Source organism: Nycticebus coucang, chromosome 9 (assembly GCF_027406575.1).
Source record: "Nycticebus coucang isolate mNycCou1 chromosome 9, mNycCou1.pri, whole genome shotgun sequence".
NCBI classification, from domain to species: domain Eukaryota; kingdom Metazoa; phylum Chordata; class Mammalia; order Primates; family Lorisidae; genus Nycticebus; species Nycticebus coucang.
This window is the reverse complement of record NC_069788.1, coordinates 135,332,512-135,346,082: the sequence shown is the minus strand read 5'-3', so window position 1 is coordinate 135,346,082 and position 13,571 is coordinate 135,332,512. Positions and strand designations below refer to the sequence as shown.

General features: G+C 46.4%; 1 protein-coding gene across 1 annotated transcript in view; it reads right to left on the bottom strand.

The window, feature by feature from the left end:
- LOC128594818 (leucine-rich repeat-containing protein 37A2-like) overlaps positions 1 to 6,250 on the bottom strand; it is a 41,725-nt gene extending 35,475 nt beyond the window's left edge. Inside the window, exon 1 of the mRNA XM_053603667.1 lies at positions 5,652 to 6,250. Within this exon, the coding sequence (XP_053459642.1) occupies positions 5,652 to 6,250 (599 nt within the window). The remainder of the gene's footprint in view (positions 1 to 5,651) is intronic.
- Between the last annotated feature and the right edge of the window lie 7,321 nt (positions 6,251 to 13,571).

The window sequence follows — 13,571 nt, the reverse complement described above, 5'->3', positions numbered from 1 at the left end:
ACAGAACATAAGATCACTCATATTGGAAAAAACAGTCCAAATGCAAAGAAGGTAGCCAAGTTTTTCAGTCTTGCTCAAGATTCGATACTGGAGAGAAACTGGACACGTGTGAAAATGATGGCAAATGTCTTAGCCACGGTTCAAAATATCGTAACCATGAGAATTTTGATACTGGAGGAAAAACCTGCAACTATAAGGAATGTGACAAACTTACCAAGCAACACTCACACGTTTCTGGACAAGAAAAATAATTGATTCTGCAGAGAAACCTTTCAAATGTGAAGAATGTGGCATAACCTTTAACCAGCACTCTCTCCTCTGTAGACATCAAAGAGTTCATTCTGGAGATAAACCCTACAAATGTCAGGAATGTGGCAAAGCCTTTAACAAGTACTCCAACCTTTCTGTACATCAAAGAATTCATTCTGAAGAGAAACCCTATGGATGTGAAGAATGTGGCAAAGCCTTTAAACACCACTCACACCTTTCTAGACATCAAAGAATTCACTCTGGAGAGAAACCCTACAAAGGTCAAGAATGTGGAAAATCCTTTAAGTACTACACAAGCTTTTCTAGACATCAAAGAATTCACTCTGGAGGGAAACCCTACAAATGTCAAGAGTGTGGCAAAGCCTTTAACTGTGACTCAAACCTTTCTGTACATCAAAGAATTCATTCTGAAGAGAAACCCTATGGATGTGAAGAATGTGGCAAAGCCTTTCAACACCACTCACATCTTTCTAGACATCAAAGAATTCACTCTGGAGAGAAACCCTACAAAGGTCAAGAATGTGGAAAATCCTTTAAGTACTACACAAGCTTTTCTAGACATCAAAGAATTCACTCTGGAGGGAAACACTACAAATGTCGTCAAGAGTGTGGCAAAGCCTTTAACTGTGACTCAAACCTTTCTGTACTTCAAAGAATTTACTTTGGACATAAAACTTACAAATTTAGAGAATGCACTAAAGCCTTTTTCCTTAGTTAAACTCATAGTGAACATAACAGAATTTCTTGTGGAGAGAAACTCCACAAATGTGAAGAAGGGGGCAAGCCATTTACACTGTACTCAACCCTTTCTGTTCATCAAAGTAGTCATTCTTGAAAGAAACTACAGTGGTCAAAATGTGGCATAGACTTTCATTAGTTTGTGAACATTTCTAGACATTGAAGAATTTATTCTGGAGAAAAACCTTTTAAATATGGACAGTGTGGCAAACTCTAACTCAAATTCAATCCTCACTGTACATAGAGGAAATCACACAGAGAGAAACCCTCCATTTGAAGACAGCGGCAGTGCCTTGACCTGGTGTTGATAGCATGCTAAGCATAGAAGAATTCAAACTGGAGAGTAATCCTACAAATGTGAACAGTGTGGCAATGACCTTAACCAGAGCTCAAACCTTAACATACGAACATTCATATTGGAGAGAAATCTTCCAAATATCGATAATGTGGCAAAGGTTTTCAGTGGTCCTCAGTCTTATTAAACATCAGAGAAACCATAGGAGGGAAAATGGAAACGATGTGAAGATGTGGCAGAGCCTCATGCCAGTATGCACTGTTTTCTGTACACAATAGAATTCATGTGGAAGAGAAAGTCTAAAAAGAAAAAGAAAGAAAGAAAGAAAGAATGTGGGGCTATGGGCTCAAATAATAAGGCATCTCCTCAGAAGCTTAACTTCCCGTCTGTCCAATCTCTTGGAACATAATATCAGTTATGAATGAATAAATGGATAAAATCACTTATGTGTCTAAATTATCATATATCAACTGTTGCTCTTCGCAGATGATATGATTGTATATCTGGAAAACACCAGGGATTCTACTACAAAATTCTTAGAAGTGATCAAGGAATACAGCAGTGTCTCAGGTTACAAAATCAATATTCATAAATCGGTAGCCTTTATATATACCAACAGTAGTCAAGCTGAAAAAACCGTTAAGGTCTATATTCCATTCACAGTACTGCCAAAGAAGATGAAATATTTGGGAGTTTATCTAACAAAGGATGTGAAAGATCTCTACAAAGAGAACTAAAAAACTCTAAGAAAATAAATAGCTGAAAATGTTAACAAATGGAAAAACATACCATGCTCATGGCTGCGAAGAATCAACATTGTTAAAATGTCCATGCTACCCGAAGCAAAATACAATTTTAATGCAATCCCTATTAACGCTCCACTGTCATACTTTAAAGATCTTAAAATAATAATACTTCATTTTATATGGGATAAGAAAAAACCTCGAATAGCCAAGACATTACTCAGAAATAAAAACACAGCAGGAGGAATCAGTCTACCAGACCTGAGACTTTACTATAAATCGATAGTGATCAAAACAGCATGGTACTGGCACAAAAGCAGAGAAGTAGATGTCTGGAACAGAATAGAGAACCAAGAGATGGATCCAGCTTCTTACCATTATTTGATCTTTGACAAGCCAATTAAAAAAATTCAGTGGGGAAAAGATTCCCTATTTAACAAATGGTGCTGGGTGAACTGGCTGGCAACCTGTAGAAGACTGAAACTGGACCCACACCTCTCACCATTAACTAAGATAGACTCTCCCTGGATTAAAGATTTTTTTTTTTTTTTTTTTTTTTGTAGAGACAGAGTCTCACTGTACCGCCCTCAGGTAGAGTGCCGTGGTGTCACACGGCTCACAGCAACCTCTTAACTCTTGGGCTGACGCGATTCTCTTGCCTCAGCCTCCCGAGCAGCTGTGACTACAGGCGCCCGCCACAACGCCCTGCTATTTTTTGGTTGCAGTTTGGCCGGGGCTGGGTTTGAACCCGCCATGGTGGATTAAAGATTTAAACTTAAGACATGAAACTATAAAAATACTAGAAGAGAGTGCAGGGAAAACCCGTGAAGAAATAAAAAATAATAAATTATCGTATACAATATATATACATGCACACATATACATATACACATACATACACACATGTACTTCCATGACTTTTTTTAAAAAAGTGTAAATATATCCATGAATGACATGTTTGAAAGCAAACTGTTAAATGCCTTACAATCAGTTTCAGCTCTGTGGATAACTTTAAATATTTACCTTTAACACTGTTCCCTATTCCTCAGCAACAATTTTTTTTTTTTTTTGAGGCGGTATCTCACTATGTTGCCCTGGGTAGAGTGCTGTGGCATCACAGCTCACAGCAACCTCAAACTCTTGGGTTTAAGCAATTCTCTTGCCTTAGTCTCCCGAGTAGCTGCGGCTACAGGCACCTATAACAACGCCTGGCTATTTTTTGGTTGCAGTTGTCATTGTTGTTTAGCTGGCCCGGGTCGGAATCGAAGCTGCCAGCCCGGGTGTATGTGACCAGGGCCCTACTCACTGAACTACAGGCGCCGCCCCTCAGCAATAATTTTACCTATTTACTTTATAGGTGTATTTTTCCCAGTTGGGGGCAGGGGTAGAAATAAGACAGTCGTCTGCCTAATGCACATTTCCATTTAACCAGAAGCTTTCTGGTTGTTTAATGCTCAGAAATTTAAAAAAATGCCCAAACTGATCTTCTCTCCCTCAAATTGGCTCTGACTGCTGCACTTGTTATTTACCACCATCATTATCTTTTTTTTTATTATTAAATCATAGCTGTGTACATTAATGTGATCATGGGGCACCATACACTGGTTTGACACATTTTCATCACATTGGTCAACATAGCCTTCCTGGCATTTTCTTAGTTATTGTGCTAAGACATTTACATTCTACATTTACTAAGTTTCACATATACCCTTGTAAGATGCACCGCAGGTGTAATCCCACCAATCACCCTCCCTCTGCCCAACTCCCCCCTCCCTTCCCTCCCTTTCCCCCTTCCCTCTATTCTTGGGTTATAGCTTTCATGTGAAAGCCATCAATTAGTTTCATAGTAGGGCTGAGTACATTGGATACTTTTTCTTCCATTCTTGAGATACTTTACTAAGAAGAATATTTTCCAGCTCCGTCCACGTAAACATGAAAGAGGTAAAGACTCCATCTTTCTTTAAGGCTGCATAGTATTCCACCCCCATCATTATCTTCATCATGCAGGACAGAAACCATGGAGTCACATTTGATTTCTCCCTTCCCTATACACATCCTCTCCCAACTCATTATTTGGTCACTAAATCCTGTCCTTCCTTTGTAGTATCCCCAGGACCTTATTCCCACTTCTATCACAAGCACTCAGCTTTAGTCCCTTCTCACTTTACTTCTAAATTTTGCTAGACAAGCTTTCCATTTGGTCTCCCTGAGTTAAGCTTCCCCCTCTAGAGCATGCTATGTATGGATTCTAAAATAATCCCTTTGCCTTTTTTTTTTTTTTTTGTAGAGACAGAGTCTCACTTTATGGCCCTCGGTAGAGTGCCGTGGCCTCACGCAGCTCACAGCAACCTCCAACTCCTGGGCTTAAGCGATTCTCTTGCCTCAGCCTCCCATGTAGCTGGGACTACAGACACCCGCCACAATGCCCGGCTATTTTTTGGTTGCAGTTTGGCCGGGGCTGGGTTTGAACCCGCCACCCTTAGTATATGGGGCTGGCGCCCTACCAACTGAGCCACAGGCACTTAATCATTTCTTTCTCTTGCTTAAAAACTTTCCATGGCTCTCCATACCTCATTGCATATAACTTTCAAACTCCCATATCTGATGTTCAAGGTTTTTCATAATCACATTTTCCATTGCTTCCTAACCCAATTCTTGGAAGCAAGACTGGTCTTCTAAATCCCCATCCTTCCTGCAGCCATGCCGTTGCCTAGGCTTTACTCCCAATGTTTCTCTTTAACAGATTATAGATGCTTTTTAAGCCCCAGGCAAAGTTTCAGCTTATCCAGGGAACTTTCCCTGACCTCCACAACTCAATGATTATAGATTCTGGTGAATTACAGCATCTATGGTCTCTATATCTCTTTAGTACTTAATTAAAAACCACCTCCCTTTTGATGCCTATTTCTTTTCTTCCTACCTATCATTTTCATATTCTAGAGATAATGTCATACTCTGCCCTGAGTTGGGCACTACATACAGGAAACCAGGTACAAAGATGAGGCCTGGACATAATTAAAGGACTGAATAATGATAATAATAGTTAACATTCATATATATGCTAGGCACTGATACACGTGTAAGTATTACATGTACTCCCACGCCTAAAGCTCACAACAATCCTGTGAAATGGTAAGTATCACAATCCCCATTTTAAAGATGAGGAAATTGAGCCACAGAGTGGAATGACTTGCCCAAGGTCACAAAACTAGTAAATGACAGATCTGGGTTGTTGTTGTTTTTGGCCGGGGCTGGCTTTGAACTTGCCACCCTTGGTATATGAGGCTGGCACCCTACTCCTTGAGCCACAGGTGCCACCCAGAGGAATATGCTTCTGTGAAGAGAGTGAAGCAAACTCAGAAGAGTAGAGGGTAAGCAATGATATGATGGGACTAAAGAGAAATGGATAAAGAAAAAAAGAGTCGTCACAGGTAAAAGTTTGGAGAAGGGGCACAATAGTACAAAGGAGAATGAGGATAAGGAAAATCTGACAAGTAAAAGGTAAAAGCAGAAAGTCAACCAATGAAGAAAGCCCACAAGTGTCTCAAGGAAAAGGCTGCCATGTGAGGCAGGATGCAGAGAACGAATGAGGATAAGTGACTTACAAGACGGTGAAGGTGCCATTATAGGCTTCAGGCTCCTGCACAGGCACTCGGCGGAGTCTCTTCTCTGGGCTGAGACCAACACACGACAGTGTCTCATCTCTGCAGGTACAGAGCTCACATATGCTGGTGTTCATGTCGGTGTTGATATTGGCAATCTCTTGTTCCATGTTGTAATTTGGCAACGAATTTTGAGTTACGGTAATGTCCGAGTCGGATATTTGAATTGTAACTTCAGTCGGGATTGGAGGCTGAGTCTGAATCTGGTCTGGATGGGGAGCTGCCATCGTCTCCAGAGCCACAGGATGTTCAACCTCTGATGTAGTTGCTGAAGTTACAACAAATTCCAGGCTCAAAGGTAAAACTGTGATCGTGACACCAGGGGATGTTGTATGCTGGGCTTGATCCTGACCCGGTGTTGGAACTGTTATTTCATAATAGGCTGGAGCTACTACATCCCTTGGTACCTCTAGAGGTTGAGTTGGAGTCGCTTGCATGGTTGGAGAAGGTTTAACCTCTCTAGTTTGTTCCGAAGTCATGGTAAGTTCCTGGTCCAAAAGCTTAACTGTGACCTCAGCTGGGTTTGTCTGCTGAGTCTCCATCTGGTCTAGATGTGGAAGTGTCACATCAAGATGCTGAAGTGTCACCTCAGGATGCGGAACTGTGACTTCAGGATGTGGAAGTGTCGCCGCAACCTCAAGATGTGGAAGTGTCACCTCAGGATGCAAAAGTGTCACCTCAGGATGCGAAAGTGTCACCTCAGGATGAGGAAGTGTCACCTCAGGATGTGGAAGTGTCACCTCAGGATGCGAAAGTGTCACCTCAGGATGTGGAAGTGTCACCTCAGGATGCTCTGAAGAAGAAGCTGTGCTTGTTAGGACTGTAGAAGTTTCAGCCTCTGTAGTGGACACTGGAGTTATGGAAAGCCCCGTAACTATGGGCGATGTTGAATGCTGAGCTTCATCCTGACCTGGTGTTGAAAGTGTCACCTCTTGATATACTGGGGGTCGAACTACAACTTCCTTAGGTGGCTCTGGAGGCTGAGTTGGGGTCTCTGGCATGTTTGGAGGTTTAGCCTCCATGGTGTGTTCTGGAGTTACAGTAGATTCCTGGTCCAAAGGTTTAGTTGTGACCTCGGTCAGGTTTGGCTGCCAAGTCTGAATTTGGTCTGGATGTGGAGGCGTCACCTCAGGAAGCTTTAAAGAAGGAGCAGTACTTATCTGAGCTGTAGAAGGTTCAACCTCTGTAGTGGACACTGGTGTTATGAGAAGCCTCAGTTCCAAATTTTTACCTGAGCCACTGGGAGATGTTGAATGTTGAGCTTGATCCTGACCTTGGTTTGGAGGTATCACCTCTTGATATACTGGTAGTTGTACTACAAGTTCCTTAGGTGGCTCTGGAGGCTGAGTTGGGGTCGTCTGCACAGTTGGAGAAGGTTCAACCTCTGTATTGGACCCTGAAGGTGAGGTTGGTTCCACAACATAAGATGGAACTGGACCTTCAGTCACTTTTGTATTCTGAACCTGAATCTGGTTGGGAAGTGGAAAGGTCACCTCAGGGAGCTTAGGAGGAGGTGGAGTCTCCTTCAGGGTTATGGGATGTTCGACTTCCACAGTGGGTTCTGTAGTTATGGAAAATACTGGGCCTAAAGTCGGAAGTGTGATAATGGGTAATGCTGGAGGTTGAGCTTGATCCTGACTTTGTGTTGGAAGTGTCACCTCTATGTGCACTGGGGGTTGAGCTACAACTTCCTTAGGTGGCTCTGGAGGTTGAGATGTGGTTTCCTGCATGATTGGAGAAAGTTCAATGTCCGTAGTGGGTTCTGGAGTTATGGAAAGCTCCAGGTCCACAGGCTGAAGTGGATTTGGATTTTCATCCTGAACCTGATTGGGATGTGCAAGTGTCACCTCAGGGAGCCTTGGAGGAACTGTAGTCATTGGAGCTGTAGAATATTCAGCCTCCACAGTGGGTTCTGGAGTTACAGTAATTCCCAGGTCCAAAGATTGAAATGTTTCGCCTGGTGATGTTGGATACTGAGCTTGATCTTGACCTTGTGTTGGAACTGTCACCTCCTGATATATTACAGTTTGAGCCACAATTTCCTTAGGTTGCTCTGGAGGTTGAGATGGGGTCTCTTGAATGAATGAAGAATGTTCAACCTCTGTAATGGGTTCTGGAGTTACAGTAAGACCCAGGTCCGCAGACTGAAGTGGGACACTGGGCAATGCTGGACAGTGAGCTTGATCCTGACCTGGTGTTGGAACTGTCACCTCCTGATATATTACAGTTTGAGCTACAACAACTTCCTTTGGTGGCTCTGGAGGTTGAGGTGGAGTCTCTTGCATGAATGACGAATGCTCAACCTCTGTAGTAGGTTCTGGAGTTACAGTAAGTCCCAGGTCCCCAGACTGAAGTGGGACACTGGGCAATGCTAGATAGTGAGCTTGATCCTGACCTGGTGTCATAACTGTCACCTCCTGATATATTTGGGGTTGACCTACAATAACTTCCTTCAGTGGCTCTGGAGGTTGAGGTGGGGTCTCCTGTATGAATGAAGAATGTTCAACCTCTGTAGTAGGTTCTGAAGTTACAGTAAGCCCCATGTCCGCAGACTGAAGTGGGACACTGGGCAGTGCTGAATAGTGAGCTTGATCCTGACCTGGTGTTATGACTGTCACCTCCTGATATAGTTGGGGTTGAGCCACAACTTCCTTAGGTAGCTCTGGAGGTTGAGGTGGCGTCTCCTGCATGAATGAAGAATGTTCAACCCCTGTGGTGACTTCTGGAGTTACGGTAATCCCCAGGTCCAAAGGTTGAAGTGTGACCCTGGGCAATGCTGGATAGTGAGCTTGATCTAGACCTGGTGTTGGAACCATCACCTCATAATTCACTGGAGGTTGAGCCATAACCTCCTTAGGGAGCTCTAGAGGCTGAGCTGGAGACTCCTGCTCTGTTGGAAAAGGTCTGACCTCTTCAGTGGACTTTGGAGGATGACCTAAGGCTTCCTGAAGGCTCCCAGATGGTCCAACTTCCTTAAGGGGCTCTGGTGCCTCAGCTGGGTCCTCCTGTTGGACTGAAGAAAGTTCTAGCTCCTTAGGGGGATCTGGAGTCTGAGCCACAGCCTCTTGCTGGACTAGAGAAGATGCAAACACTTCAGGGGGATCTGGAGGTAGAGAAAGGGGATCAGACTGGGTTGGCAAAAATTCACCCTGTTCAGTGGGAACTGCAGGCAGAGTGGCATCTTCCCACTGCGTTGAGGAAGATTCGCCTTTAGAAGTGGGCTCTGTAGATACAGTAACCTCCAAATCCACATGTTTAACTGTGGTGGCAGGCAATGTTGAAAGACTTCTGAAAATTGTAGACAGATCTAGAGGTGAAAATACCTCATCTGACAATGAATGTTCAGCCATTGTAGAGAATCCTGGAGGCTTAGGTGTGTGGAACAGTGAAGGTACAACACTCACAGTGGGTTGTTGAGAAATTGGTGATATTCCTTGCTGGCCTGAAGATGGTTCCTCAGGAAGCTCCTCAGGCTGAGTTGGGACTCCTTGATGGATTGTAGAATGTTCATCCTTTCCAGGGACATTTGGCTGCTGTTGGCCTTTCAAAGGTTCAAACGGTTGAGGGGGCACTGGAGCGTCCATTTGAGATGAAATGTCAACCTCATTAGTGACTTCTGGGGTCGGGGTAACCACATGATCTGAAGGTTCAACCTCTTCAGAAGGTTCTAGAGACAGAGGTGGGGCCTCTTGCTGGGTTACAGAAGGTTCCATATCACTGATTGGCACTGAGAGCTGATCTGTAGCCTCTGCAGTAGGCTCTCCTGATATGGTGACCTGAACATCTGCAGGCCTAACAATGTCATTGGGCAAGTTTGAATGTTGAGTTTGATGGTGCTCTGGAGGTGAAACTGTTACTTCATGATGTTCTGGAGATAGGGTTGATTGCTCCTGCTGGGTTAGAGAAGTTTCTACCTCCTTGGGATACTCTGGAGGTGAAGCCTCTGGCTGGGTTTGAGAAGATTCAGCCACACTGGTATGCTCTGAAGTTATGGTAACCTCCACATCTGGAGGTTTAATGGTCACCTCATGATTTGGTGAAGTTTGAGTTATACTTTCCATAGGGGGTTCTGGAGTTTGAGCTGTGGCCACGTGCTGGATTTGAGAAGGTTCGAGCTCCCCAGGAGACACAAAAGGCTGAGGTGGCTGCTCCTGCTCACTGAGGGAAGGTGCAGCCTCCCCAGGAAAGCCTGGAGACTCAGCTGAGGTCTCTTCCTGGGTGGCAGAAGGTTTCACCTCCTCAGGATGCTCTGGAGGCTGAGTTGGGGTCTCCTGCTGGGTTGAAGAAGATTCAGCCTCTTTGGTAGGCTTTGAAGTTATGGTAACCTCCACATCTGAAGGTTTGACTATAACATTGGGGAAGTAATAATGATGAGGTTGATTCTCACCTGGAGTTTGAACTGTCACCTCATGATTAGGTGGAGTTTGAGCTATATTCTCCATGGTGGTCTCTGGAGCTTGAGTTGTGGCCTCCTGCTGGGCTGTAGAAGATTCAGCCACACTGGTAGGCTCTGCAGTTATGGTAACCTCCACATCTGGAGGTTTAACTGTAACATTGGGCAAGTAATAAAGATGAGGTTGATCCTCACCTGGAGGTTGAACTGTCACCTCATGATTAGGTGGAGTTTGAGCTATATTCTCCATGGGGAACTCTGGAGCTTGACCTGTGACTTCCTGCTGGATTTGAGAAGGTTCAGTCTCCCCAGGAGACACAAAAGGCTGAGGTGGCTGCTCCTGCTCACTGGGAGAAGGCTCAGCCTCCCCAGGAAAGCTTGGGGACTCAGTTGGGGTCTCCTCCTGGATGGCAGGTGGTTTCACCTCCTCAGGATGCTCTGGAGGCTGAGTTGGAGTCTCCTGCTGGGCCGAAGAAGATTCAGCCTCCGTCATAGGCTCTGAAGTTATAGTAACCTCCACATCCGTAGGTTTACCTGTCACCTCATGATTAGGTAGAGTTTGAGTTATACTCTCCATAGAGGACTCTGGGGTTTGAACTGTGGCCTCCTGCTGTATTTGAGAAGGTTCAATCTCCCCCGGAGACACAAAAGGCTGAGGTGGCTGCTCTTCCTCACTGGGGGAAGGTCCAGCTTCTGCAGGAAAGCCTGGAGACTCAGTTGGGGTCTCCTCCTGGGTGGCAGAAGCTTTCACCTCCTCAGGATGCTCTGGAGGCTGAGTTGGGGTCTCCTCCTGGGTGGCAGAAGGTTTCACCTCCTCAGGATGCTCTGGAGGCTGAGTTGGGATCTCCTGCTGGGTTAAAGAAGATTCAGCCTCTTTGGTAGGCTCTGAAGTTATGGTAACCTCCACATCTGGAGGTTTAACTGAAACATTGGGCAAGTAATAAAGATGAGGTTGATCCTCACTTGGAGGTTGAACTGTCACCTCATGATTAGGTGGAGTTTGAGCTATATTCTCCATGGGGGACTCTGGAGCTTGAGCTGTGACCTCCTGCTGGATTTGAGAAGGTTCAGCCTCCCCAGGAGACACAAAAGGCTGAGGTGGCTGCTCCTGCTCACTAACGGAAGGCTCAGCCTCCACAGGAAGGCCTGGAGGCTGAGCTGGTGTTCCCTGCTGTGTCGCAGAAGGTTCACCCTCCTCAGGGTGCTCTAGATTTTGAGCTGGGCCTTCTTGTTGGGTTGGGGACAGTCCAACCTCCTCAAAAGGTGAGACCTCTTGTTGGGTTGAGGAAAGTTCCACCTCTTCAGGGCGCGCTGGAGGCTGAGCTGGGGCCTGCTGCTGGCTTAAAGTAGGTTCAATGTTGTTACTTGGCTCTGAAGTTAGTGTAAGATCCAGATCTACAGGTTTAACTGTGACTTTGGGCAAGACTGAATGATAAATTTCAGCCCGAGTTTGAGATGGAACATTTACCTCATGATGTATCACTGGCTGAGACACATCCTCTTCAGTATTAGTTGGCTGCTGAGCTGAGGCCTCCTGCTCTGTTAAAGAAGGTTCTGCCTGCTCAAAAATCTGTGGAGCCTGAGCTGGGGCCTGCTGCTCAGTTAAAGGTTCTACTTCCTCAGGGTACTCTTCTAGGGTTTCTTGATGGAGTAAAGAGGATGGGATCTTCTCAGGGGTCTCTGGATTTCGACTTTCATCTTTTACATTCAACTGAGAAAGTTCACCTTGTGCAGGGGCGTCTTGAGCCACCTCTGGGTTTCTCGCAAATCCCAGAGGTATGCTGCCAGGGTAAAGTAAATCCATACTTTGATCTGTATAATCGTCATTCTGCAGAATTTGTTTGTAAGACCGAGATTTTGATTCAAATTGGTCTAGAGCTCCAGCAACAACTTTAGTGAGCTGTGGATGTTGAGCTAGATCTTCCTTTAGGTTCTTTGGTGAAACAGTGAATGTTGTTGGTTTTGAACTGTGACTATCTAGAGGTGGAACAAGTATTTCAGATGCCTGGTGACCTGTAACCTCATCTGGACTTACAGTTTGAATCTTCCTTATGAGTTGAGGACGCAGAGTTCGGACTCGATTCTGATCCCAGCCGGGCGTTGGAACCACCTCTGGAAGCCTTCTTCGTCTCCTTAGCTTATTTCTCAGAAGCCGACGACGTAGAATAGTAAGCCTATCTGGCCCTTGAAGTAGCTCTTGAGCTGAATCCCTGTCCAGGAATGGAGCCAAATTCTCAGGCAACTCCTGAGGTGAAGCCAACAAGTGGGAAGGAGCAGAAGACCCCAGGTAATCAAAGTCCCCAGGATCTGCTGGGGGTGTAGGCACATGAGGGGATTCGGGTGAGAGATCGGAAGAGAGGGAAGACCAGGGCTCTTTCGGCCCTGGGGATTCGTAGGTAGGCTGGACCCTGTCCCGGGGCCACCTCCAAACAGGAGCTGCCTGTATCAGCAGCCACAACAATTGCCCCGTGAGAAGGACTCGTGGGGTCCACAGTCGCAGTAGGGACATAATGTCCAGAGGCTCCGGCGCCAATGAGAGCCGGAACTCTTATGGCAGCTGCGCAGCGCGAGCACCCACGGCAACTGAGTGCCCCGCCCCCACCCTTTATCTAGGACAACCTTTGTTTACGCAGCAACCTTTATTAAGCTCGGGCTGGCTCCATGCCACCAGGGTGAGCTTTTGCCCACAGTCCCTGAGCCCAAACCCCTCCCCACAGAGATACAACTGTCTCACACCAGAACATCCCTCCCGCCCTTAGCAGAGCAAGATTTCGGCCACAGACTAGGGTAGCCCCAGGACTCCAGCAGCCCATTATGGTAGGGGCGCCGGAGCTTCCCAAGGACGTCACAGGGTCTCGCCTCTTGGCACATTCAGAAGTGCTAGCTCGGTTCTGGCAGCCTGAACTCGTCTTCCTCCAAGCTGAAATCCCAGAGATATTCTTCTTCCCCCAGGAAGTACTGCTTCCAAGAAACACAATTGACCTGCAAAACGATCACCAGTTGGACACCAGGGCCGGGAGGCTGCTGCGGGGTGCGCGGACTTGGCTGCGGCAGCTGCGGCGGCGGCGGCGGCAGCGGCGGGCTGTGCTCTGGCCTGAGCGCCCAGCGCCCAGCGCCCTCCCGCGGGGCTGCCGGCCTGTCTGCACTGTCCTCAGGTGCACTGGCCAGGCACCTCTTCGCTTCGTGGACACCTGGGGCTTCCGCCTGTCCAGCCTTCCTAGGCCCAACTGCTGGGGAGTCTGGCGTCAGGGGGCGCCACGGAGCCAGGGGGAACGGCGAGGCGCTGGCGGGAGCCTCCTGGCGGTGCTCCCCCTACCTCCCACCTCCCTGCGCCCGGCCCCGAGGCTGGGGCTTTGGAGCAGGCAGACCCGGAAAACATTAACTTTTGGGCCACGTGCAGAATAGCATCATCTACATGGACATTCCTTCCTCCTACGATCTCAGAAAACCTTTGATAACAAATTGAGAAA